We start from the raw sequence: 26057 nt of genomic DNA, 5'->3' as shown, positions 1-26057 counted from the left end.
GGTTTCTGATGTCTCAGTTTTCTTTTGCTTTCCAACATTTGTCTTTAATGACATATTCCATTACAAAATAATCTATATTCTTGATGGAATATTAGCAAGGAAGTCTTGCTACGGCAACATCTTTTGAACACTTTTTCTGTTGCATTTGTGATACTTTGATATATTTGATTACCATGAGACCAATTATGAATCTATTGATTTTAAATATAATTCCTTGGGTCCTTTTTTAGTTGTAGTGATTTCAGATATTTTATTGGATTTGCAATTTGAAATTGTTTAAACTTCTTATTGCCCAGAGAGCTTTGGCTGTGGGCATTTTTTATTAAATGTTATAAAATTAAAAATTAAAAATTTATTTGTTATTTTATAGGATCCAAGTTCATCTATGTCAGGATCTATTTGAATGCCAGGTCCATGTATTAGACTCAAAACATGAAGAAATTGCATATCAGCTCTAGAATATAAATGTTTTACTTCCTTATTTACCCACCTATTAGGACTACTGTGTTTTATATTTCATTGTCATTCTAAAAGTGTCCCCAATTCCTGTAAAAATAGTCTCAGTCATCACAGATGGATTAGATTTAAAAAAAAGACATTTCAGAACCTCTTTAAAAATTATTTATTTCATACAGAGAAAAGACAGATATTATTAATATAATAGGAAAACAGAGAAAGATACCAAAGGAAATATCAGGAAAACTAAAATTTTGAGAAACCCAGACATCAGTTTTGCTATATTGCAACACCATTTACAACTGTTGTTAAATTGTATCCTTGGCATTATTACAAATAAAGAGAAAATACGAACAATCCAAACAGTCTGCCAAATGAATCCAAGTCTAATCCTGCCTCAAAGCAATACACAAGCAAAACAAATTTACTCTTACCCTCTAGACTGTACCCAAGCCACAGCAAGCCAAAAATGAATTTATAATGTGAAAGAAAGCCACAGAGGGTATCTTTCCAGGCTTGATGCTCTCCAGCTTTAACTGAACTGGTACCACCTTGGGAAAGTCTGGCCTAATGTAGCTATTCCCAGGTTGGTTCCAAATTAAGAAGAGGGAAGATGTGTCCCTCAACAAATGATCATTTCCCATTACTACAACCTTATGTGAAATGAAACACATTTTTCATGACTATTCCTTAGTCAAAAAAACAACTTCATTTGCAGACAGACCAAAAACTATAATGAAATCATAAGCTTGCAGCTGAAAAAAAAGCCAATCTTAAATCAGGCTCGCTTGAAAATCGATGCTATCAAAACTTAATCATATTTCAGAAAAATATGTTTAGCATGGGAACAATCATGAGAAAAACAAAGTGGTTTATTAACAATGGATTACTCAAAATGTACCATAGCTGGGTGCATTCAGACCATACATTATGAACAAAACTTTTCTTCCTAGCCCAAAAAGCTATCCCAAGCCTATAATGTCCAAGAATGACCTTTGCCCCATGGCTTCAGTTTTTCCTGTTATATATTCCTTACCGGCTATCATGGTTTAAGAAAATAACTACCATGGGAAATGAATCAGTAATGTGAAAGAATATACAAATAAGAGCTAAAGACAATAGGATATTGGTCCACAACCAATGCCTGCAGAATGAAATCTGGTTTACACTAAAGCAGAATATAGCAATAATGGGGGCACGGAGAAGACAGAATGGATAGAAAATGCAGATGGTATTAGCTGTTTCAAAAGCACATACACACAAATAGAAAAACAAAACATCTATCAGAGATGGATAAGCATTATTTGCTGCTGGGGTTTTAAAATGCATAAAGGTTTGCATATGTGCATGATTAGTTTTAATATAGAATGTTCACAATTGGATTGTGCCACTCACAGTTTGAATTAATGTAATCCAGGGTGTCAAACTCAAGGCCTGGGGCCCAGATCCGGCCCACAGGGTGCTTAGATGTGGCCCATGGGGCCGTCCTGGAAACAGCAAAGGACTGGCCCGCGGTATCTCTGCCAGCTAAAATGGAGCTTGGAAGGGAGGCAGGCAGCCCTCCCGAGCTCCATTTTCACTGGCAGATGGTTTCAGGCGGCCATCGCAGCTGAAAATGAAACTTGGGTGCCCATTTTTGTTGGCAGAATGTTCAGACCACCACATGCACCCCCTGCTACAAGTAACATCGAGCTGGCCATGCCCATCCTGGGCCCCCTAAGTCAAACACAACCCTGATGCGGCTCTCAAATGAAAAAGTTTGACATTCCTGATGTAATTGATTCTATGATCCTTCTCCATTTCAACTATAGAATTGGCCTTAAATACATCTCTGTAGATTTTCACAAGCCACAGGGAGGAAGAAGAAATCAGTTGTATCTCTAGTGTTTGCCTTGTGACTGCTTCTCCTGCGGTGTAGGTGCCTGTAATTTCCCATAAGATAAAACTCTCTTCACTGCAGCAAAGATGCCCACTAGTAGTTAGCAAGTAAGCAGTTACATGGTCTGGGCTACACATATGATGCTTTTGGCAACTATTTCATCTTATTTGAGGAGACCACAGCCTAATTCCATTGACCTTCTAAATGTCTTAGACCAGTGTTTCTCAATCTTGGCAACTCTAATTAAAATGTGTATATATAGTGTACTTCAGCTGGCAGGGGAATTCTGGGAATTGAAGTCCATACATCTTAGAGTTGCCAAAGTTGAGAAACATTTAGACTTTTAACTTTTTTAACCCCCCTCAGACAAAACAACTTAGAACTTGTTGGTTAGGAACTAGTGAGAATTACACTCCAGTATACCAAGAAGACACTAGGTTCGAAAATGCTAAAGTATATTATATGCAATACTTTAAAGCTGCCCAACAATTAAGTGTATTGATATATATTGGAGTGGAAAGTACAACCATTGCAAGTCTGTGGTTTCTTTTAATCATGGTAAGTTGAATAAGCCAAAATGGCTGGGTATATATATAACACTCAGCAATAAACTATACATTGCAAAGTACAGTTCATTAGGTTAAAAAAAAGACATAAAATCAAATTCTGGCTTACTGCTCTATAAATCCAACCAGGTATCTTCAGAGGTGGGTTTCAGCAGGTTCTGATCAGTTCTGGAGAACTGGTAGCGGAAACTTTGAGTAATTCGGAGAACCGGTAGTAAAAATTCTGACTGGCCCTGCCCCCATCTGCCTTCCAAGTCCCAGTTGATCGGGAGGAAATGGGGATTTTGCAGTAACCTTCCCCTGGATTGGGGAGGGAATGGAGATTTTACAGTATCCTTCCCCTGCCACTCCCACCAAGCCACACTCACAGAACCAATAGTAAAAATTTTTGAAACCCACCACTGGGTATGTTGGAAAACATTAATGGAATGCAATTTGTTCATCAGAGTAATCATTCATTCGGTTTCTAGTAATTTAAGCAGATTCCTGCCTGTCACCTGTTACCAGAGACATTTTTTATATGTCAAGGCAGGGGTGAAATCTACTTACCTTCCTTGCCGGTTCGGAAGTGCACACACTATGTGCACGCTTCATATGCAGAAGGTAAAAAACATATTACTTCCTGGTTAAAACCAGGATGTAACAACATTCGGGCGGGTGGGCTACCGGATCGCCAACCACCCAACATGATCGCTACTGGATCACCCAATCCGGTCCGAACCAGGAGCATTTCACCTGTGTCAAGGTCTGCATCTGGAACTATTTGCACCCTAAATATCTGAGTTATGGTATCGCTAAAGTTCTTAAGAACCTACAGAATGTTCACATGGAAGTGACAATATTTCAGTGGAAAAGTCTAAGAAAAAGCAGACACGCATGGCAGTGTTGGAATTCAATTTTTTTTACTACCGGTTCCGTGGGCATGGCTTGGTGGGAATGGCAGGGGAAGGATACTGCAAAATTCCCATTCCCTCTCCACTCCTGGGGGAAGGATATTGCAAAATCTCCATTCCCACCCCCACTCTGGGGCCAGTCAGAAGTGTATTTGCCAGCTGTCCGAACTGCTCAAAATTTCCATAACGGTTCTCCAGAACCTGTCAGAACTTGCTGAATAGCACCCGAGGCATGGAATCATTATTAGTTGAGGTCTCGCATATAAACAAGTCTATAGATGTTTTCCAGGAGGATGTTATATATCCGTCCTGTTCTTTCTTAAAAACAAAAGAACACAGGAAAGGAAGTATGGATTACTATAACCTTAACACATACATATTTATTTATTTTAAAGAGACTAGTACGCTAATATTAAAATGTAATAAAACTTGATAGTTTTTTAAAAAAAACTAAATTTCCCAAATTTGAACGATAGAAGTATTATTTTAGAATGGACAATCTTCTAATTAAAGTGGAGCTACAGGGGCAGTTCTGCACTGAAGGAGGCCAGAAGCTTGATCTACAGAATAAAACTATTCTAAAAAATAATTTAAAAAATCCTGCCAGCACCTTAAACTATACTGAGTTGAACAATACTGGAAATGAAAGTTCAGAAACACTGGGAATCAAGATTCCCACCTCAACTCTATTCACAAGTCCAGATTAATCAGAACCATCCTGAAAGAATTTAAGCATGAAGGCTGCTGATGAACTTTCCCAAGGCAACATCTTGAGTAGGCATAAGCCACTTAGTCATTGAATGCAGTCACACACTGTGCTCTACATGGTATGCTTAGCTACACTTTATTGAACAGATCACAATTTACATAATATATCAAGCTACAAAAACCAGGATCTGCAAGCTAAATTTGATTGAATATACTGAACTGAAACTAAGCAAATTTTGAGGGCCAGAATCATCAAGATCAGAAGTCAAGACCCCCAACCTCAGACAGGACCATAACGTCAGTGGATGAACATCAATGAACAGCATTACAGCCCTTCCACTGAGACGAAACCTGCCCTCACGGTGGATGTACGGTTTGAACTTTGGGAATGCTACATGTACACATGGCTTTTAGTATGCAGCTGGCAGTTATTGATTACTCTATTATTACCTTTTTAGTATCTGTAATAAAAACATTTTGTCAAACATCTGTCTCCTTGAATCTCTCCTGCTAGCTTTCAAGCTTGAGGAACTGTTGGGTGAAAACTGTTGATACATTTTTAAAAATTTATTAGGTTTATGTGTTTTCCATCTCACTCTTAAAAGTGGTTATATGTGATTTAGTTCAATGGATGAACCTTATCAGCTTTTTCCATCACCTCTTATTTCACTGAGAATCCATTGCATTCCTACAGTATTGAATTTTAATTGTCTATGTCCATGTCTTTCCTTTTGATGATGCATTCTTTTTTCCTGGCAATATTTAGCTGGCTATTTTAATTGGTAATCATTATTACTAACTATAACTAGCTGGAGCTGCTGCACAGAATTAGAATAATGAGGATAGTGAGAAGGAAACATCTCCATTATTAATTTGAGAGCAGATATTTGCAAAGGAAAACCTGGTCTATGTTCTTTGCAAATCCAAATAAAATTGGGCTGATTGACTGGTATGCATACATCTATTGCAATACAGATGGCCATCTGGTAGGAATTAATCTTTGCTTTTTTTTTTAGATCTTGCTGGAAGGCAGCATAAACTCACCTCACTTGTTTAAAATTATAGAAGGGGGGAAAAAAGCATTTAACCCTAAAAACAAGTCTTACAACATTGTCTGTATATATTTTATATGCATATATTTTATATGATCAGTCACTGATTAGATAAACCTGAGAACAAAGATAATCTGCTGTACCAGATCATTGGTTTGATTTTGTTTTTAAATTAATGTATTGTATGAATCCAGCCTATTTGGCTATTTCATAGTTTAGCATATTATACATATCCAGAAAATTGATTATAATCCAGTACCTAATCTTGGTATGCTATGTAAATATAAATATTGGGTAGAATGACATATGTACCAGTGTTTTGTATTATTGCCAAAAGTTTGGAAGAATTGAAGGAAAACAAAGTTGTTTCTTTCCAGATAAAAATTGGAACTGTTGGAAAAACTTGAAATCCATGTTTTTTTTTAAAAAAACACATAAAAAGCATCATTTATAACTGAAGACATGGAATTGTATTGCTTGGCTTAAGAAAGTTATTGAGAAATTTTAAGCTTATGTATTCAGAGATAAGACTCCTAATTCCATAAAGTTACTGGATCCCAACATTTCACATGAAAACAGTTTTGAAACCCTTTCTTATTTTTGTACAAACTATGTAACTCACATGCAGAAGAATTGATGCAAAAGATCAACTGCAGAATATTTGTTTCTGATTATTTGCAAACCGAAACCACTGCATATCAGCAAACAATTCACAATTCCTAACTAAAAAGGCTTGACTTGTACCAAAAAGATGGCAGCATTCAAAGTATAGGAATGCATTTGGATAGCAAGAGCTTTCCAGATGTTTTAGCTATCAATTCCTATCAACTTCTGCCAATAGTATCTGAAAGTATCAAGTTGCTTATTCTGGTCTATTATATACATAGGAATAATCACCATCCAATTTTGTGCATTCTTTTACATAAAAATATTCATACACTCTGAATAAATCCTCTATTTCATTCATTTCAAAAGAGAAAATATTTTATAACTTTCTTTTGCCACCCACATTCCTCAATCATTTTCTATTTTTATCTTGGGGAGGGGGGAAATCACCAAGTGACCAACTCAGCCCATTCCTTTCTATTATATCTCCCCTGTAGTCCCCTTATCTGTATTTTTAATATCCCTTGACATCAGTTGGTCCTTGGCCGATTGTTTTTCTCTAGATTGTACCCCTATTATTTGAAATAATACTATTTTCTGTTTTCTCTAAAATATGGCATTCATACTACTATGAACAGGGAAAACACAGTACACATGAAAAATGTTTAAAGAAGACAGATTAATAAAACACCAGATCAATAATGTCTTTCTGTCTTCTTTTTTTCAAACATCTCCACAATACCAGCCGAGTCCAAACATCTCTAACTCTTTCTCCTTTCGGTATTAGACAACTTGATTGTATAAGAAAGGTTCATCACATTTTTTTAAGACAGGTCGTGTATCTTTTGGACAGACTAGGGAATGAACAGGCTGCTTCTTTTTAGAAAGTCATTTATCCCATTGGTGCTCTTTTACTCTCCAACTTGGCTTTTTTTCTGCCTTCAGAGATGAGCATGGCACTGGTTTTCTTCCTTACAGGTGCATTTTCATTTATGCTCAGGAACAGCATGACAGTACAGACAGATCTCACTTAATGTCTCCTGTTTAGCTATATGATGGCATGAAAAAGTAGCTTTATGACCAGTCCTTGCACTTATGGCCATTGCAGTGTCCCCATGGTCACATGATTGAGATCCAGGTGCTTCACTACCAATTGGCATTTACAACCGTCGCAACCTGCTGTCATGTGATCACCATTTGCACATTTCACAGGGAGCTTCTGATAAACAGAGTCAATGGAGAAGCTGGCAGTAAAATCACAAGTTGTAGTGGTATAATATCTCACTTGACTGCCTCACCTACTGGTAGTAATGAAATTGCTGGTCCCAATTGTGGTGGTTAAATATTTCTCTTCTGTGCCATCAATATGCTGACTAAAGTATTCACAGCTGAGTTTTCTTTTTAGAGGAAATCTGCATCCATAATATGGTGATGGCTAAGCTATATCAGGAATAGGATTTAATGGAATAATGATAGTAATTGATCTGTTAACAAGTTCCTCCAGTTCAGCTATTCTCAGTAAATACCCTCCAGGTGTGCTAAATTTTCCAGCTGTATAATCGTTGCAAGCTGGCGGATTACATTAGTATAAGCCAACACTATTTGAAGAATATCTGATTGGGAAGGGGATTTTAGTGCCATCAAAAGCCATGGGATTTGAGACAGTTGTGACAAACTTGCCCTGCTCATATTAAGGTTCTAAAACATAAACTGGATACAATCACATTTTGACAGATAGATGTTTGGATTCTTCTATGCAGTTCTAGAATAAACAAAATGAGATGATAAAAAGTTCCCTATAATCAGATTGAATTATATGTAAGTAATTTTCTACTCCATTAATAAGCTTAATGTTTAGTGGGAGGCAATGGCTGCCCTCACAGACTCCATTACGCCATGGTTGTTTAACAATGCTTTACTGAACTATACCTGACAAGATTTGCACATATTACGCTATAAGCCATAATTTACAAATCACAATGGCTGGCTTCATGCAACATGTTTACCTCCCCCGAATAAACAAAAGAGCTATAATGACTTACTGCAATATGTGAATCCAGGCATATTACAGTAGCTTAATAGGAGCTATCAAGAAAAAAAATTGAATTCCAATTGGAAAAAAAATATAGTTCTCATTTACTAGAACAATTCTGGAAATTCTTGACTTATATTCTTCAAACTGACCAGCCTCAACTTTAGCAAAAAAAATATTCTCCCCACAGTTAAAGAAGCTTCTTGGATGAGAAGAGAAAACATCTTCAAAGAAAAACAAGAAAGTCCAGTTGCCTCTTGAAAAAACATCTTTGGGGTGTTCCCCCAAAGTCTTTCCATGTCTTAGGTGGAGTTAAGGGAGAATATCTCAAGAACAGTTCAGCAGCTGCTGCCTCCTGGAATGCTAAAAAGCAGGCAATGATCACACATTTTTACAATACAGAATACTATGCAAATAAAGTAGTGTTTGTGGGCTCAGTATTTCTACAGCGTTCTATCAACTTGAGAGAAAGAAAAACAAATGTTCAACTTAATTTAGCTTTCAAATCATAGAAAGCCCAAGAAAATGTACTGCCACTTGCTCTTCATATTCTGGAAGAAAGAACTGGGATATTACAGGCAGTGTATATGGAATTTAAGATGAAAATAAGAGATTTGTAAGAGCATGGAGGAATCGCAATCACAGTTAATTCTTTATATTCTTTCAAAAAAAATTTTTTTAACGCTGGATCAAGATAATCATCAAAGAAGTGCTGGAATATACAGGAAATGGTTCCTCCATCTGGTAACTATAATGAACTCAGAGTAGCTGACCATATATTGTATAAGGCTCCTTCAAATACAAGTCACTTAGGCTAAAAGTCCTGCTTATTTGGCATTCAAGTAAAATCATGTATACTTTGCAAGTTGTGATTCGTTCTTATTTCCAATTATTCCAATCTATCATTTGTCCATTTCTTTTCTGAAAATCCTTTTTGACAGTTTTGCTGCACAACTGCAGTCTTACTGCTGAGTTTCTCTGGTTTCAAACAGCCCAAGTTATTACCAGTCCATACAACAGAGCCAAGTGGCCTATAGCTGTTTCCAGGTCCAAATGTCATATATAACTCAAATCACTGGCATGGTGAGCACTCTGTACAAGAATCCTTGATGTAAGAAAATCATCAGGTTCTTGCATGATCAGAGCTTTAAAACATTCTGGGAATCCCACATCTACAAAGAACCACCGATCAGGAGGCAGACGAGAATCAGCAACAGACAATAAATTGCTGTAATAACTTAGCAAGTTCCCCCTGAAGGATCAAAACAGAAAAAGTTTGGGTAACCATAGTTTATCTGGAATTCCAGCTAAAAAACTACCTGCTGCCTCATCTAGTTTTCTGATGCACTTCAGAATAGCATGACATTCAAAGTTATACTTTAAATTTCTGCTAAAGGTTCCAGCTGTCTTCATACATTTCTTCTACAGTTCCCTTTCTGTTGAGACAGCAATTATTTAAAATCTTCCTTCTCCATTAAAAAATGTGAATGAGTTTAAATGAACAAAAAACTTCATTGTTGTTGTTCAACAATTTGATTTGTTGAATTTGAGTCTTTATTTACCTACACTAGAACACACTGTTGTTAGGTAAGAAAATTTATCAGTGTAACTGTGCTAGCTATTATTATTTATAAAAAAAGAAAAAATAGTTCAGATTCACTAAAGCTGGAGGCTTGGGAGACAAGATCTAAGAACTCATATACTTCCAACAGAAAAGACTTGAAATATTTGCAGTTTCACATTGCAATTTAACTTGATAAAAGTCTTGGTCTATTCCTTGTTTCTCCCACAAAAAAGTATCTAGTACTGGACATGAATATCAATATTGCTGGTAAACACATGTACATTTATGATGACTGTGCAACCCAAATGGGGCTACTGAGAAATAAGTGGGAAGTTATCAGCATGTCACAATACCAAAATTTGCAAAAACAGAGAAAAATAATTAGTAATAAAATCCAAAGGCAATAACTTCCTCCCTCCAAAAACATAAAATTAAAAAGAAAATCAATGTCTGAGCAAGCATAGGAGCTCCAACATGCTATTAAAGGAAACAGTTCAAAGGAAGGGAAAAATAAGTTGAATTATCTCTGAAAGATAATATGGCTACATTGTCTATGAATACACTATGCTGCAACATGGTATTGCAGGCACTACTTGTAGTTAGACGACTGCAAATCAAGCCTCAAAGTCTTGAGAGGCATGGAAGAGATAGACAAATCTTAAGAATTGGCTTCAGATTCAATAATATTTCCTTCTGCTGCTACAAGCTACTGAGGAGCTTAAGATGCAGGCACAATAACTCCCTATTCCAATGCTAGTCTTTTAGGTGAGCATGGCACATAGTTCTAACAACAAAATGATCAGGCCACAGGTTCAAAATCCAAAGCTGATGAAATAATTTATCCAATTAAATTCCAAGGGAATTGCCAAAAAGATGCTTCTGTTGATTCAGATTGTCACATTTACATCATAACTGCACAATGTAGATAATGCTGGAGCACAAGGCAGGGGATTTTGAAATACTTGCCAGGGAGTCATAAATGCATATGTCTGGCATCTTTCTTACTAGAAAAGGTGGAGTTAAATACAGCATTTATTTATATAACTGAGTAAAAGCATACACAAAACCATGAGTGACTGGCAGCGCTGAGATTTTTTTGCCCCCAAAGGAAAAAAATTAGAATATTTTGCTGTTTTACCATCTAAAATTGTTTTTGCTATGGGTGCTGCTGAACCGAAGTGGCAAAAGCTAAAAGAACCTCAATTTGTCTGCAGACCAGGTGTAAATATTGTTGAGTGGGTTGAACTCATTTCTTTCTAAAAGTAGATTTTAGAATGGAGAAAAGAGATATAAAGTCAAAGGATAAGTCCAAGTACTTCATACTGGCCAATTCTCATATTTGTTTGGATTGCAGCAGGCACAAAACCCAGCTGTTAAACTTTATGAGTTTTCTGGTGTCTTACAAGGTGAGAGGCAGCCCCAAACCCTTTACCACAGCTGGCGCATTTGAAGGGTTTTTCTCCTGAATGCGTAGCACGGTGACGCTCAAGGTGTGCATAACGAGTGAACCCCTTTCCACAGTCTCTGCACGAGAAGGGCTTGTCCCCACTGTGGATGCCCTGATGGCGCTGGAGATGGGCACTACGGGTGAAGCATTTACCACAACGTGTGCAGCGGAAAGGACGTTCTCCAGTGTGAGTTCCTTGGTGGCGAGTGACATGAGCACTGCGGGTGAAAGCTTTACCACAGACACCACATTCATAGGGGCGCTCTCCAGTGTGAGTGCTGTGGTGGCGGGTCAAGTGGGAATTGCGCCCAAAGGCTTTACCACAGTAGGTGCACTTGTAGGGTCGCTCCCCAGAATGGGTTTCCTGATGCCGGGCCAGGTGGGCACTGCGGGCAAAAGTCTTCCCACAGTAGCTGCAGCTAAAGGGACGGTCTTCCTCTGGCACTTGCTGTCCCAGGCGTTTCCCACCTAAAGGGCGCTGCAGTCCAGAGTGGGTAGCTAAATGCCGAGTAAGGTGTGAGTTTCGCCGGAAACCTTTCCCACAGTAAGGGCAAGTGTGGGACTTTTCCCCCATGGTTGCCAGTCTTGCGAGAGTGGTAGTGATCGGAAAATGAAGACCTGTCTTGACACTCTTCAGACCAGCTCCTCTGGCAGGAGGCTAAAGTGGTCTACCTCAAAAGACTCCTTCAACCTCTGAACTAAGTTAATGGTTGTGATTTTCTGGCTTTTTGCTTTCTTCTAAAGCTTGATAAACATCTCTGAGATCCTGGGATATAATTTTGCTCTCAGAACCTGCTGGGGAGAAAAACAGAATTTCAAAAAAAAGAGAAAGAAAAATAAAGAGGACATAAGTGCTGCCAAAAGCTGAGTAATTTGGGTGGAAAAGAAATAATGTAATATGAATGGAGTTTAAAATATATATTTTATTAATATCTTCCCAATCTGCACAATCTAGATGGGTTATTTTTAAAAATATGTTGTAACGATTCTATTTGTTCAGAATATTCTCTCTCTCTCTTTTTTTGTTTTTAAATTTGATTTATATGCCGCCCTTCTCCGAAGACTCAGGGCGGCTTACAATGTGCTCAGCAATAGCCTTCATCCTTTTGTATATTTATACAAAGTCAGCTTATTGCCCCCCAACTGGGTCCTCAATTTACCTACCTTAGAAAGGATGGAAGGCTGAGTCAACCTTGAGCCTTGGCAAGATTCGAACCCTGCAGTAATTGCAGGCAGCTGGTCTTAATAACCAGCTTAATAACAGGGTGCCTTAAACCCCTGTACTACCAAGGCTCTTTAAGGATGAAAGTTCTTCAAATTAAAAAAAAATGATGATTGGTATCAATATAAATGGCCCTGATTATTTGTTTACTGATTGGATCCAGATTTAGCTGTGCCTAGAGTAGGCTTGCTGAAATCAGTGGGATCCATGACTGAGGTATCCTCTTGAGTCTAATAAATTTATTCTAAGCATGACTAAATCTGGAGCCAAGCCAGTGAAATTTAGATGTATTAATCTGAAGTGGTTCATCTTTCATTCAACTCACTTTTCTTCTTTCAAAATGACAGGTTTCCAAATCATTGTATTATTTAAATATACACAAAATAAACAAACTATGGCTGCATAAAAATCATATGCTAGCCTCTTCTGGATCCTGATAATTTCTATAGGCTACTATCCTTCACTTGCCTGAGAGCAAGAGTAAGGTACTTGTGATTCAATTTCACCAAACGGGGCTTCCAGCAGCATGACCAATGATGATGGATGTTTGGAGTTGTAATTCAGACAGTCTGATATGCCAAATAGGTTTCTACTCCATCTGAAAATAAAATCTTCTGAATGATTGGATGGGCTTTCTTTTTAAGTAAACCTATAGGGTTTCTGTGCAGTTTTCCCTAGGTGGGAAAAAGGAAAAAAAGTACTTATTAACTTTGTTGCCTGAGACTATAAAAATGTAATTAATAGGAGCAGCTGATTGCATTAATATGTCTTCTGAGACCAAATTAATTATAAATGTACTTACTATAATTAAATTCTGCATCTTAAATAGAGGAAACCAGGAAATCACTTCCAAGTAAGTTGACATTGCCTATATGTTATGTTGCCAGGATGATTCAATCAAAATTTTAGAATAATATTTAGTAATATTATTTTTTATTATGTGTTGGAGCAAATGTACTTTTTAAAGAAAGATATTCTGGATTTCTTTTGAAAATAGATTGAAAATTGTGTCCTCTTAAAGTATCTGCAATACTAGCCTCTCAAATATTGCATCATTATCATTAATTCGGCAGCACATTGTTTGTAGTTATATCTCTACAGATTTTTTTTATTGTGACATGATATAATATTGTTAGAGATATTAGAAGTTTAACCTATTTTTTTTGTTTTACATTTCAAAGTTTTCAAATAGAAAAATGTGTACCTGTCAGTCCAGAATATTGTTCCCCATTTGATTAATATTTAATGCTATTATTATTTATATAATTCATATTCCATCATTCTGCTCTTGGAGCATTCAGTAATACTGCTTAGAGCCTTAGACAAACAGTCCTGACCTGACTTCAGTACTTTCCTTCTCTCTATAAAAAGTTACATAAACAAACAGAGTCATTTCTCAATATGTTTGATCTAGTGGTTAAGACACCAGACCAGAAACTGGGAAACCCTTAATTTTAGTCTTGTTTTAGGCATGAAAGCCGGCTGAATGAAATTGAGGTAGTCACCCTGTCTTAGCCCAATCCACCTCACAGAGTTGTTATTGTGGAGAAAATAGGATGAGGGGGTATTCTCCTCCTTGAATTATTTATAAAATTAATAAAGGTTTGATATGCAAATAAATGAAATAAACGTTGAAACGTTAAATTTTAAACGGCTAATGAGAAAAGAGATTGGAAGAATTATATCAAACATTTCTATGAACAGCGCTGACATCCTTACAAAGAAATAAAAGTATTTGTATTTTTTGGTGTGGGTTATAGACGAAACAGGTAACAGCCAACATTGCTCATTATACTACACGAGTACAGTCATGGATCGTGCTCAATATCATTCATTCTCCCGTCGCAGAAATAGATAAAATAAAGAAGAATAAAAAGCCGTAAGAGAAATATAGACAGGACTTTCCACAGCAGATCCTCCCCGCTGAGAACTACTCTGGGAGACAGATGAAGACTGAATGGAGGTGGTGGGTGGGTGGATGGATAAAGCTGCCCTTCTTACAGGCGTTCCCCCATAAATGGCTGTTTTCACTGAGTTACGGGCTGCCCGTCCTTCTCCCCATAAATCGGTCTCCACACGGTTGGATCTGTCCCCGGAATCTCACCGATTCATTCCCCGCTGCAGGAATCCAAGCGGGGTTCGCACGCCTTCGCTGACCGCAGGCCTGGGAACGAAAGAGCCACTCCCGTGCCTGTGTGTAGGCAGTGGCGGGTTCAAGCACAGGAAAGCACCCCTCGAGTCTATCCTGTCCCCCGCCTCCGCTCTGCTTCACAGCTCCAACTCTATGGTTTTAACCCTCTTCCTGTCAAACACAAAGCCAGGCGCCAGCTTCCCATAGAAGTCGTTGAGCTGGAAAAGAGAAAAAGCGAAGAGGCCTCAGACAGAGATTTGGAGAACGCAGCCGCAAGGAAGAATGGAGGCTAGCGCCTATTTGCATATTCCTTCATCAAAATTTTTAAAAACTCATTCTAATTTTGAGAGGACATCAAGTTCTTAAGATAGGAACAGAACACGTGTCTTAAATAAATTATTTGTATAGATATATAAGAGTTATATCTTGTGTCCTCAAAATACAGTCTCATGCATTAAGAGACATTCTGGGGTAACAATAAAAGGTAATTTAAATTTCAATTTTTTTATCCTGCTGGGAGAAATTATGTTGCTGTCCAGAAACAGAGAACAGAATGCAGATACTGTAATCCTTGATTTACAAACACAATTAAACACAAACTTTCTTTGCAAAGTTAAGACATTTTAAAGTGAGTTTTGCCCTATTTTATGACCTTTCTTGCCACAGTTATTAAGTGAATCATTGCACTTGTTAGCACTGTTATTAAGTAAATCTGCCTTCCCCATTGACTTTGCTTATCAGGTGACAAAGTGATCACCTGATCCCAGGGCACTAACTGTTAAGGAGTTCGCAGAGCAACCCTTGAGTAGCAAGGGTGTGCACATGAAAGCGATTGAAAGTAGTTATGAATAAACACACAGCCAACACACAGATACACTGAGTTGTATTTACTTTCAGGAAATAGTAAGGCACAGTCCAATAAACAATCCAGGTCATACACCTATAAAGCAGTAGATAGTAAAACAATAGTTCAGGGATAATCCAATAACAAAGTCGTTTTACAGTCATCATACACATTAACAGTTGCAAACAGTAGCAAACATACCAAAGAGCGGTAACAAGCAGTAAAGATCAGCAATGAGCACCAAAGAGACAGTAAAGGGAAACAAACCAGGTTTCTAGCTCCCTCTTAAGGACATTGGCTACAGAGCTAACCAATCAGGACATAGTATGATGCAATACAGCAGTCTTAAAGCTACATTGATGGTTTATATATTGCCAACCCAACAAGTTAGATAATAATAATTTCCTAATACTAGCTGTCATAAATATGAAACAGTTGCCAAGCGTCTGAATTTTTTTTAAACAGTAACAAAGTTGGAAGGGACCTTGGAGGTCATCTAGTCCAACTCTCTGCTCACACAGGAGATCTGTACTAGGGATTCGAACCGCCAAACTGCCAACCGTTCTGATCATGTAACCATACATGATCAGTCATGTGTAGCAGTCATGTGAAAAATGGTCATAAGTCACTTTTTCAGTGCTGTTGTAATTTAAAACAGTCACTAAATGAATCATTGTAAGTCAAGGACTATCTGTATGCTCTTTCAGACATATTGGATGAATATATTAACCAGATTTCCAAGAGTAAGACTGGGAAAAAATAATCTATATGAATTTACATATTTTAGAATATTATTGCACAACTTATTATTTCCCCATGTCCAAATCATCCAATGCCTGGAACCATTGCTCTAAACCAGAGCTGACAAACTCCCACCCCATGGACCGGATGCGTGACGTGCCACACCCAGTTTAATGGAGTAAAGTCCTGATACGTCACATGATGCCACCATGATGACATGAGTTTGACACCTCTGCTGTAAACTATTCTATGTAGAACTCATTGTTTTATAAAATAACCGTTTTCATTTTGTTTTTATGGAATATATTGAGGAATTCTGTATAGGTTTTATGACAGCTGACTTTCAATATAAGCAGTGATGTTGGAATTGCCAGGTTTTTTAGTTTCTCTCATCTGATTATTATTCATAAAAGAGAAAACTGTTGTACAGGTAATGTCAGAGGGATACACAACAAATTATATACAGGGAAATAGTACTTTTTTTAAAGAAATGCTCATATTTTCCAAATGAGGTCCTAAACATTTTGCCATTACATCTTCCTTTTGTAATCTTAATGTATCTATCATGGGAAACTTTCCAAAACTGAAATGCTTATACTGTTCCTCGCTCTTTAATAAAAGTCTGGACTTGCAGCAACCTGAAACAGTCACCTCTCTTTTTGACAAACCCATATTTCATGTTTCTCAATTTCATGTTGATCCTTTTCTTTAACTTTGATTGTATTATTGAATAGAGAGAAATGAAATCCAGCTTTCATCTAAAGGATAATCAACAAATATAACCTACCATCCGTTGGTGAGACATCAGAGGTGGCTCGGGAGTTCATGGCTTCCATGACAGTCATGGACCTGACCCAGTTAGTGCAAGGCCCCACTTACATAGGGGGACACACTCTGGGCTTGATTTTCATCTCTGGTCAGTGGCTGAATGATCTTGATAGAGGGGACCTAGACATTAAATCATTAAACCCTTGTCATGGACAGATCTTTCGCTTCTTCACTTAGACTTTCAAGCCGCTACCCCCCGCTGCAGGGAGATGGAACCGACTAGATGGTTCCATCCCAGGCGCCTGATGGATCCCAAAAGGTTCCAGATGGAGCTTGGGCCGTTTCCGGAGACTCTGGCACACGACTCGACTGAAGACCTGGTGGCTGCCTGGGATAGTGCGGCCGTAGGGGCTTTGGACCACGTTGTGCCTTTGCGACCTCTGACCCGATGCCAATCTCAATTGGCTCCTTGGTTCTCCGAGGAGCTGAGAGAGATGAAGCGTCAGAAAAGACGCCTAGAGAGTGTTTGGAGGACTAGTCAATCCGAATCTGACTGGACACAGGTGAGGTCTTATATCAAGACCTACATAGTGGCGATAAAAGCGGCAAAATCTAACTATTTTTCCACTCTTATTGCATCTGCAGAGAACCGCCCAACCGCTCTGTTTAGGGTGACCCACTTCCTCCTTCGGGTGGGAGTGCGGGAAGATCCCTTGCATGATGGATGATAATGCAAGAGCTATGATTTGCGCAGAAAATAAACTACCCATGACTGCTAATGTGAAGGTTTCCCCCCAGTAGATGTCCTTCTGAAATATGTAGATGCTTGTGTATCATTGGAGTAATGTTAACAAGAATTATTATCAGGAGTCTTAAATTTGGTAAGTACTCCTAGTGTTTGCCATATCTAAATAGGAGTAGCATAACTTTTTTGAGCTCAGATAATTGTAACTATTTAACCATCATTAAACAAATCTTTAGAATAGAATAGAATAGAATAGAATAGAATAGAATAGAATAGAATAGAATAGAATAGAATAGAATAGAATTCTTTATTGGCCAAGTGTGATTGGGCACACAAGGAATTTGTCTTTGGCGCATATGCTCTTAATGTACATAAAAAGATAAGATATATATACATCAAGAATCATAGGTACAATACTTAATGGTAGTCATACAGTAAAAATAAGCAATCAAATCATACTAGGAAACAATATCAATATAAATCGTGAGGATGCAAGCAACAAAGTTACAGTCATGCAGTCATGTAGGAGGAAATGGGTGATAGGAATAATGAGAAGACTAATAGTAATAGTAATGGAGACTTAGTGAATAGGTTGACAGTGTTGAGGGAATTATTTGTTTAGCAGAGTGATGGCAGAAAAAAAACTGTTCTTGTTTCTAATTGTTTTGGTGTGCAGTGCTCTATAGCATAGTTTTGAGGGTAGGAGTTGAAACAATTTATGTCCAGGATGCGAGGGGTCTGTAAATATTTTCACAGCCCTCTTTTTGACTTGTGCAGTATACAGGTCCTCAATGGAAGACAGGTTGGTAACAATTGTTTTTTCTGCAGTTCTAATTATCCGAATCCAAGGCAAACCATTCAATATCACAGTAGTCCAAGTCTATGCCCCAACCACTGGTGCTGAAGAGGAGGAAATTGACTGGTTCTATGAAGTCCTACAGCACCTTCTAGAATTAACACCAAAAAATGATGTCCTTATCATCATGGGGGATTGGAATGCTAAAGTAGGAAGCCAAATGATAACTGGAATAACAGGCAAGTTTGGCCTTGGAATACAAAATGAAGCAGGGCACAGCCTGATAGAATTTTGTCAAGAGAATATGATGGTCATAGCAAACACTCTTTTCCAACAACCCAAGAGACGACTCTAGACATGGACATCACCAGATGGTCAACACAGAAATCAGATTGAATATGTGCTCTGCAGCATAGACGAGGAACTGACTGTGATTCAGATCATGAGCTTCTTGTTGCAAAATTTAGGCTTAAATTGAAGAAAGTAGAGAAAAGCACTAGGCCACTCAGGTATGAAATAAATCATATCCCTGATGAATATATGGTAGAGGTGACAAATAGATTTAAGGAATTAGATCTGATAGACAGAGTGCCTGAAGAACTATGGACGGAGGTTCACAACATTGTACAAGAGGTAGCAATTAAAGCAACAAAAAGACTTAACAGAGGCAGAAGAGATTAAGAAGAGGTGGCAAAATTATACAGAACTATACAAGAATGAGCTAACATCCCTGATAACCACGATGGGGTGGTCACTGACCTTGAGCCAGACATCCTAGAATGTGAAGTCAAATGGGCAATCTGAGCAATAACAAAGCTAGTGGAGGTGACAGTATTCCAGCCGAGCTATTCAAAATCTTAAAAGATGATGCAGTAAAAGCGCTACACTCAAATTTGCCAGCGAATTTGAAAAACTCAACAGTGGCCACAGGATTGGAAAAGGTCAGTTTACATTCCAATTCCAAAGAAAGGCAATGCCAAAGAATGTTCAAACTATCGCATCATTGTACTCATTTCACATGCTAGTAAGGTTATGCTTAAAATCCTACAAGCTAGGCTCCAGCAATATGTGGATTGAGAACTACCAGAAGTACAGGCAGGATTTCGAAGAGGCAGAGGAACTAGAGATCAAATTGCCAACATAGGCTGAATCATGGAGAAAGCTAGGGAGTTCCAAAAAACATCTATTTCTGCTTCATTGACTATGCTAAAGCCTATGATTGTGTGGATCACAACACATTGTGGCAAGTTCTTTAAGAAATGGGAATACCAGACCATCTTATTTATCTCTTGAGAAACCTATATGCGGGTCAAGAAGCAACTGTGAGAACTGGACACAGATCCACTGATTGGTTCAAAATTGGTAAAGAAGGCTGTAAACTGTCGCCCTTCCTATTTAACTTATATGCAGAGCTCATCATGAGAAAGGCAGAGCTAGATGAATTAAAAGTTGCAGTTAAGATTTCTGGGAGAAATATCAACAACCTCAGAAATGCAGATGATACCACTCTAATGGCAGAAAGTGAAGAGGAACTAAAGAGCCTGTGTATGCGGGTGAAGGAGTAGAGTGCAAAAGTTGGCCTGAAACTCAAAATTAAAAAAACTTTGATCATGGCATCTGGCCCTCAAATCCTGGCAAATAGATGGAAAAGAAATGGAGGTAGTGACAGATTATATTTTCCTGTGCTCCAAGATCTCTGCAGATGGGGACTGCAGCCAAGAATTTAAGACCCTTGCTCCTGGAGAGAAAAGCTGTGGCAAATCAAGACAGCATACTAAAAAGCAGAGACATTACCCTGCCAACAAAAATGCGTATAATCAAGGCTATGATGTTCCCAGTTGCAATGTATGGCTGTGAAAGTTGGACCATAAGAAAGGCTGAGTGCCAAAGAATTGAGGCCTTTGAACTATGGTGCTGGAGAAGACTCCTGCAAGTTCTTTGGACTGCAAGGCGATCAAACTGGTCAGTCCTAGAGGAGATTAACCCTGAGTGCTCTATGGGGTCTGCCTGAGGGAGAGAAGGGGACAGAAGAGGATCTATGGGGCCAGCCTGAGGGAGAGAAGTGGATAGGAGAGGATCTATGGGGCGAAGCCTGAGGGAGAGAAGGGGATAGGAGAGAATCTATGGGGCCAAGCCTGAGGGAGAGAAGGGGATAGGAGAGAATCTATGGGGCCAGCCTGAGGGAGAGAAGGGGATAGGAGAGGATCTATGGGGCGAAGCCTGAGGGAGAGAAGGGGATAGGAGAGGATCTATGGGGCCAAGCCTGAGGGAGAGAAGGGGATAGGAGAGGATCTATGGGGCCAAGCCTGAGGGAGAGAAGGGGATAGGAGAGGATCTATGGGGCCAAGCCTGAGGGAGAGAAGGGGGATAGGAGAGGATCTATGGGGCCAAGCCTGAGGGAGAGAAGGGGATAGGAGGGGATCTATGGGGCCAAGCCTGAGGGAGAGAAGGGGATAGAAGAGGATTTATGGGGCCAAGCCTGAGGGGAGAGAAGGGGAGAGGAGAGGGTAGGAGAGGCTTCTGTGGAGCCAGCCTGAGGTAAAGAAGGGGAGAGGATCTATGGGGCCAAGCCTGAGGGAGAGAAGGGGAGAGGAGAGTGTCTATGGGGCCAACCTAAGGTAGAGAAGGGGGTAGGATAACAGAGGCTTCTGTGGAGCCAGCCTCTGGGAGAGGAGAGGCTTTTATGGGGCCAGCCTGAGGGAAAGAAGGGGAGAGATCTATGGGGCCAGCCTGTGGGAGAGAAGGGGATAGGATAAAAGAGGCTTCTGGACTTCTGGCGGTGATGTCTTGCTGTAGCAGGGCAAATGAACGGGGTCTGCTTGTTTGCACCCGATTTTCCGTGTTTTTGAAGCTTTTTTTGGCAGGTTGGATCTTGGAGGGATTGGTGAGGTGGAGGGGTTTCTTCAGAGTTCGAACATGGAGCCGTGCAAGCGCCCGTTTGGCGAGAGCTGCCCTCTGGATATACACGGAAGACATCTGCTAGAGAATGACAGATCCAGAGGCGTGGTGTCCTGATGATTTGTACAGGGAGCAAATAGTGGAAAGCAGCTTGAAGAACTGGAGAGAGGAGAATAAAAGTGACAGAAAGGGAAAACTCTCAGAAATTGTTAAAAGGTTTGAAAGAGAAGTGATAAAGTGAGACTCCAAGAGGGAATTTGAGCGGCAAGGCGGCAGTGGGAACGGAGATCGAGAGCTGTCAAAGAGGAAAAGAACTTATCGTGGTGAGTAGAGCAAGTGAGTGGATTGGGACTTGTTCGCTACATTTCAGGTGCTAGAAGAACCTATATAATCTTGGATGCTGTTGTTGGGGGATAAGAAGAGAAAGTATCGGCTTTGAAGGATACGTTGGAGGCAATGGATTAAAATCTGAACTACAGACAACTAAGGTGACTGTGCAGTTTTGAATAAAGAACACATCTTGAAGGAAGGGGTGAAAAAGTCCTTTAAAAAAAACCTCTTGTGTTTATTAACAATTAATTGAAATAATCAAAGAAAAAACTAAAAAAATAATAATCCAGAACTCTTCATATATATATCTACACATCAGCTGAAGTATTTATAATATTTATAATTAAATATCTATATTTGTACTTATCATTATATATTTAGATAATACTTATTTTTATGTACATATACTGAAATACTTATAACTTGTATTAACCCATATTAATCTCTGTTTATCTATACACTCATACATTTAGTTCTGTATACTAATAGACCTCCACTTAATTGTAAGTGAATAGAGTAGTATATATAGAAATATAGGAATATATTTAAGGTTGCTAACTGTAAAGGTAATAGAAGTTAAGGAAGGAAGGAACATATTGATGAAGTATTGATTACTATTGATCTATATATGCATATATTAATATATTAATAATCACTAATCAAGTATTAACTGTTTATTAATCAATTGATTGTTAGAAATTGGAACTGACTTAATTAAGGATTATATTTTATTAAACTAAGAAATTATTGGGTAACATTATAACAGCTAAAGGGAAAGAATATAAGGGAAATATGAAAGGATAGAGATTGGAAGAAAGGAATAAAGAAATACGATTGATTATATGGTACTTTAGGAATATCAAAATGACAAGCACAACTACCACAGTCACCAAAATGCGGGGAGGGGGAAATAACTTCAATGACAGCTTCCCCCTCAGGATCAAAATTGGCGGAAGCCATGATGGGAGGTGAAAAATCTGGCTCTACTGTTAATTTACAACATATGTAGTCAACTTTATTAGCAATACAGGAAACAATGTTAAAAATGCAAGAGGTCATGACAACCAATCATGAAGATATTGAGAATAATATGGGGGAAGTAAAGGGGGAGATACGAAAGCTAGATGATAAAATTGGTACAATGCAAGAGATGAGAACTAAAAATGGACAAAAAATAAAGTCAGTAAAGGCTAAAACGGAACATATGGGGAAAAATGGATATAGTAATGAATAAAATGATGGAAGAACATAGGGAACTGTAAGAAGCCATAATAAATTTGGAGATGGAGAAATCAATGTTTTATCTCCACTTCCAAAATATCCTGGAAAACAAAGAAGAAAATCTCCCTGCACTGATGGCTAAGCTACTAGCGAAATATTACAAAAAGGTAAACAAGAACTGGAAAACAAAATTGATGAAGCATACAGGATTCATACAAATTATGCACAGAGGAACAGACTTCCAAGAGAAGTTCATGTTAAATTTGTTAGGAAAAAAAATAAGAGATGAAGTATTTAGCAAAACACGAGAAGACCCACTGATGCACAATGGAAAGGAGATTACGGTACTGAAACAGATTCCAAAAAGAGTAAGAGAGCAAAGACGAAGTTATCATTTTCTCTCTACACAATTACTAAAATACAGAGTGATGTTCCGATGGCTCATCCCGGACAGGATGTTGATAACATGGCAGGAAAAGAAATTTCGGATTGATACATTAGAAAAGGCTCAGGAGTTCTATGATCACTACATAAGTGGGGAAGACGAACAAACAAGCAGGGAGGAAGGAGAAAGTAAAAGTCAAGAAGATCAGATTTTGGAGGAAAAAATTGTAGAACAAGACACAAGAGATCATAAGGAAGTACAGCGTCAAGTGAGAGAAGGAGCCAAAACTAGAGCACAGACTGAGAACAGAGTAAGGTGTAGACTGAGATCAACAGATAAGTAATAAGATGGAAAATGAAATAAAGATGCTATCATTAAATATAAACGGCATCAACTCAGCCACTAAATGTAAACAAATACTATCAAGATTACAAAAAGAAAAAATTGGATATCATCTGCCTCCAGGAGGTACATATTAAAGAAAAACATAACGATCTCATAAAATGTCCTAAATTAGGGGAAGTATTTTCGGCATTGGTACAAAATAAAAAAAGAGGATTGCTGTATATATAAAAGATTGGTTAAATCCTAGGAAAATATGTAGTGATAAAGATGGAAGAATTTTAATAATGGAAATAAGTACAAATTATAGGAAAATTATGTTAGTAACAATTTATGCATCAAGCATAAAACAAGAAAAATTCTATAATAAATTGCACAGGAAAATAATGGAATTAGATGGTGAAAACATTTGTATAGTAGGGGATTTCAATGGAATGGTAGACAATAAATTGGATTATAAAACAGTGAAAGAAAACAAAAATAAAAGATGAAAATTACCAAATGCATTTTTTGAAATGGCAAAAGAGTTTAAGTGATGCATGGAGCCAATTAAATTTACAGAAAAAGCAGTACACCTTCTCTCATCCACATAACTCATGGTCTCGCATAGACATGGCCTGGATGAACCCAGAATTGATCAATAATCTAGAAGAGATGGATATTATGCCGAACACCTGGATGGACCATAGTCCCTTAGTATTAAAATGGAAAGGTAGAGGAAAAAAGAAGAGATGGACATTAGATCAAAGAATGTTAAGATACGAGGATCTAGCCCATGAAATATTCAGCCATTGGTATGTTCCAAACATATTTATTAAGTCAACTCTGCTCTCTTACAGGTGAATCTGTAGAACTGGCCAGTACCTCGTGCATGTCGCTTAAGTACCAGGGAGGTGTGGCTAAAGGTAAGGAGGAGTGGTGGTAAAAGTGAGGGTGTGGGTGTTAACCCTTGCTGTACCAAGTAGGGGGTGATATGGGGGTTAGACATTTATATGCGACTAAGAATTGTAAAAGAAAAATGTTATACACAAACAATGGAAATGGAATTAAAGATGTTTCTTAAAAAGAATAGGAATAAAGATACTACAATACATAACCTATGGGATACCGCCAAAGTTTATATGAGGGGGATAACTATTGCGTACATGGTGAGGAGAAACAAAGAGAAGAAGGAACAACAAATGTCAACATTGGAAAAACTGAAAAAATTAGAACTATCACTTCAGAAAGATCCCCAAAAACATGGAATCAGAAATGAAATAGAGCTAATGAAACATAAAATCAATATATTACAACAGGAAGAAATGATAACGAATATAAAATTGGCAAAACAAAATTATTTTGAATCGGCAAATAAACTAGGGAGATGCCTCGCCTTTAAATTGAAAAAAGAAAAAGCTAAAAAATTGATACAATATTTACAAGACCAACAAGGAAACTTTCATCATAAAATCAATGGGAAAAAAACATTATTCAAAATTATTTTCAAATACTATACAGTCAAAAAAATATTAAAAGAAAATATCATAAATTACCTACAGGAGAGGAATTTGCCAAGTATAAGACGAAGATAGGGAAATGTTGAATGGGAAAAGTACTTTAACAGACTTAAGAGAGGCAATTAAAAAACAGAAAATAACAAAATACGAGGGACAGATGGAATTCCAGCGGAAGTATATGAAAAATTTCAGGAAGTTTTGGAAGAAATTATGTTGGATATATATAATGAGATATTAGAGAAAGCCAAAATGCCAAATTCGTGGATGGAGGCATATATAACATTAATCCCAAAAGAAAGTACAGACAATCAATTTATTCAAAATTATAGGCCAATCTCGCTGTTAAATGCCAACTATAAAATTCTGGCAACAATAATAGCAGAAAGATTAAAAAAGATATTAAACAAAATTATTAATTCAGATCAAAATGGGTTTTTACCCAAACAACAAATTAAAAACAATAAAAGGATTATAATGAATATTTTAGAATACTATGAGGCCCAACCCAGAAAAACAATTGGCAGTAATAATGGTAGATGCACAAAAGGCGTTCAACAATTTGAATTGGCAGTTTTTAATTATTCAATTAATCAGGATGAAATTTGGGAAAAAAATTACAGAAATGATTAAGGCAATTTACTCTAAACAGGCAGCAAAAATTATGGTCAATGGATATCTTACAGAAAAAGCCAACATAAATAAAAGGGTCAGACAAGGCTGTCAATTGTCTCCCCTTTTATTCATCCTTTCATTAGAAATACTATTGGCACAAGTAAGGGGAAATAGGGAAATAAAAGGGATAAGAATTAAATTAATTCCCTGGACCCAGCAGTGTTGGCTAATTACCGTCCAGTCTCCAACCTTCGCTTCGTTGCGAAGGTTGTTGAGAGTGTGGTAGCACGACAGCTTCCTCAGTACTTGGATGAATCGTC

General features: G+C 37.9%; 1 protein-coding gene across 4 annotated transcripts; it reads right to left on the bottom strand.

Moving 5' to 3' along the window:
• Positions 1 to 6753: 6753 nt before the first annotated feature.
• LOC117669042 (uncharacterized) lies at positions 6754 to 15696 on the bottom strand. 4 transcript variants are annotated; one of them, XM_087891960.1, is made up of 4 exons: positions 15602 to 15693; positions 14530 to 14774; positions 12894 to 13099; positions 6754 to 11995 (listed from the first exon to the last, which is right to left on the bottom strand). In XM_087891960.1, exon 4 carries the CDS (start codon positions 11775 to 11777, stop codon positions 11130 to 11132), a length of 648 nt encoding a protein of 215 aa, XP_087748086.1. In that variant the 5' UTR covers positions 11778 to 11995; positions 12894 to 13099; positions 14530 to 14774; positions 15602 to 15693; the 3' UTR covers positions 6754 to 11129. The 4 variants fall into 4 exon arrangements, with proteins under 4 accessions (XP_087748086.1, XP_087748085.1, XP_087748088.1 ...); XM_087891959.1 differs by lacking the exon at positions 12894 to 13099 and having other exon boundaries at positions 6754 to 11998; positions 15602 to 15696; XM_087891962.1 differs by lacking the exon at positions 12894 to 13099 and having other exon boundaries at positions 8061 to 11995; positions 15602 to 15676.
• Positions 15697 to 26057: the final 10361 nt, after the last annotated feature.

Source organism: Pantherophis guttatus, chromosome 4 (genome assembly GCF_059756535.1).
Source record: "Pantherophis guttatus breed Tessera chromosome 4, ASM5975653v1, whole genome shotgun sequence".
Taxonomy (NCBI): Eukaryota; Metazoa; Chordata; class Lepidosauria; order Squamata; family Colubridae; genus Pantherophis; species Pantherophis guttatus.
This window is presented reverse-complemented; position numbering and strand designations above follow the sequence as displayed.

Bases quoted from the DNA above. Each gene is read 5' to 3' on its own strand.
- LOC117669042 (XM_087891959.1), bottom strand. From the start codon at position 11,777: ATGGGGGAAAAGTCCCACACTTGCCCTTACTGTGGGAAAGGTTTCCGG.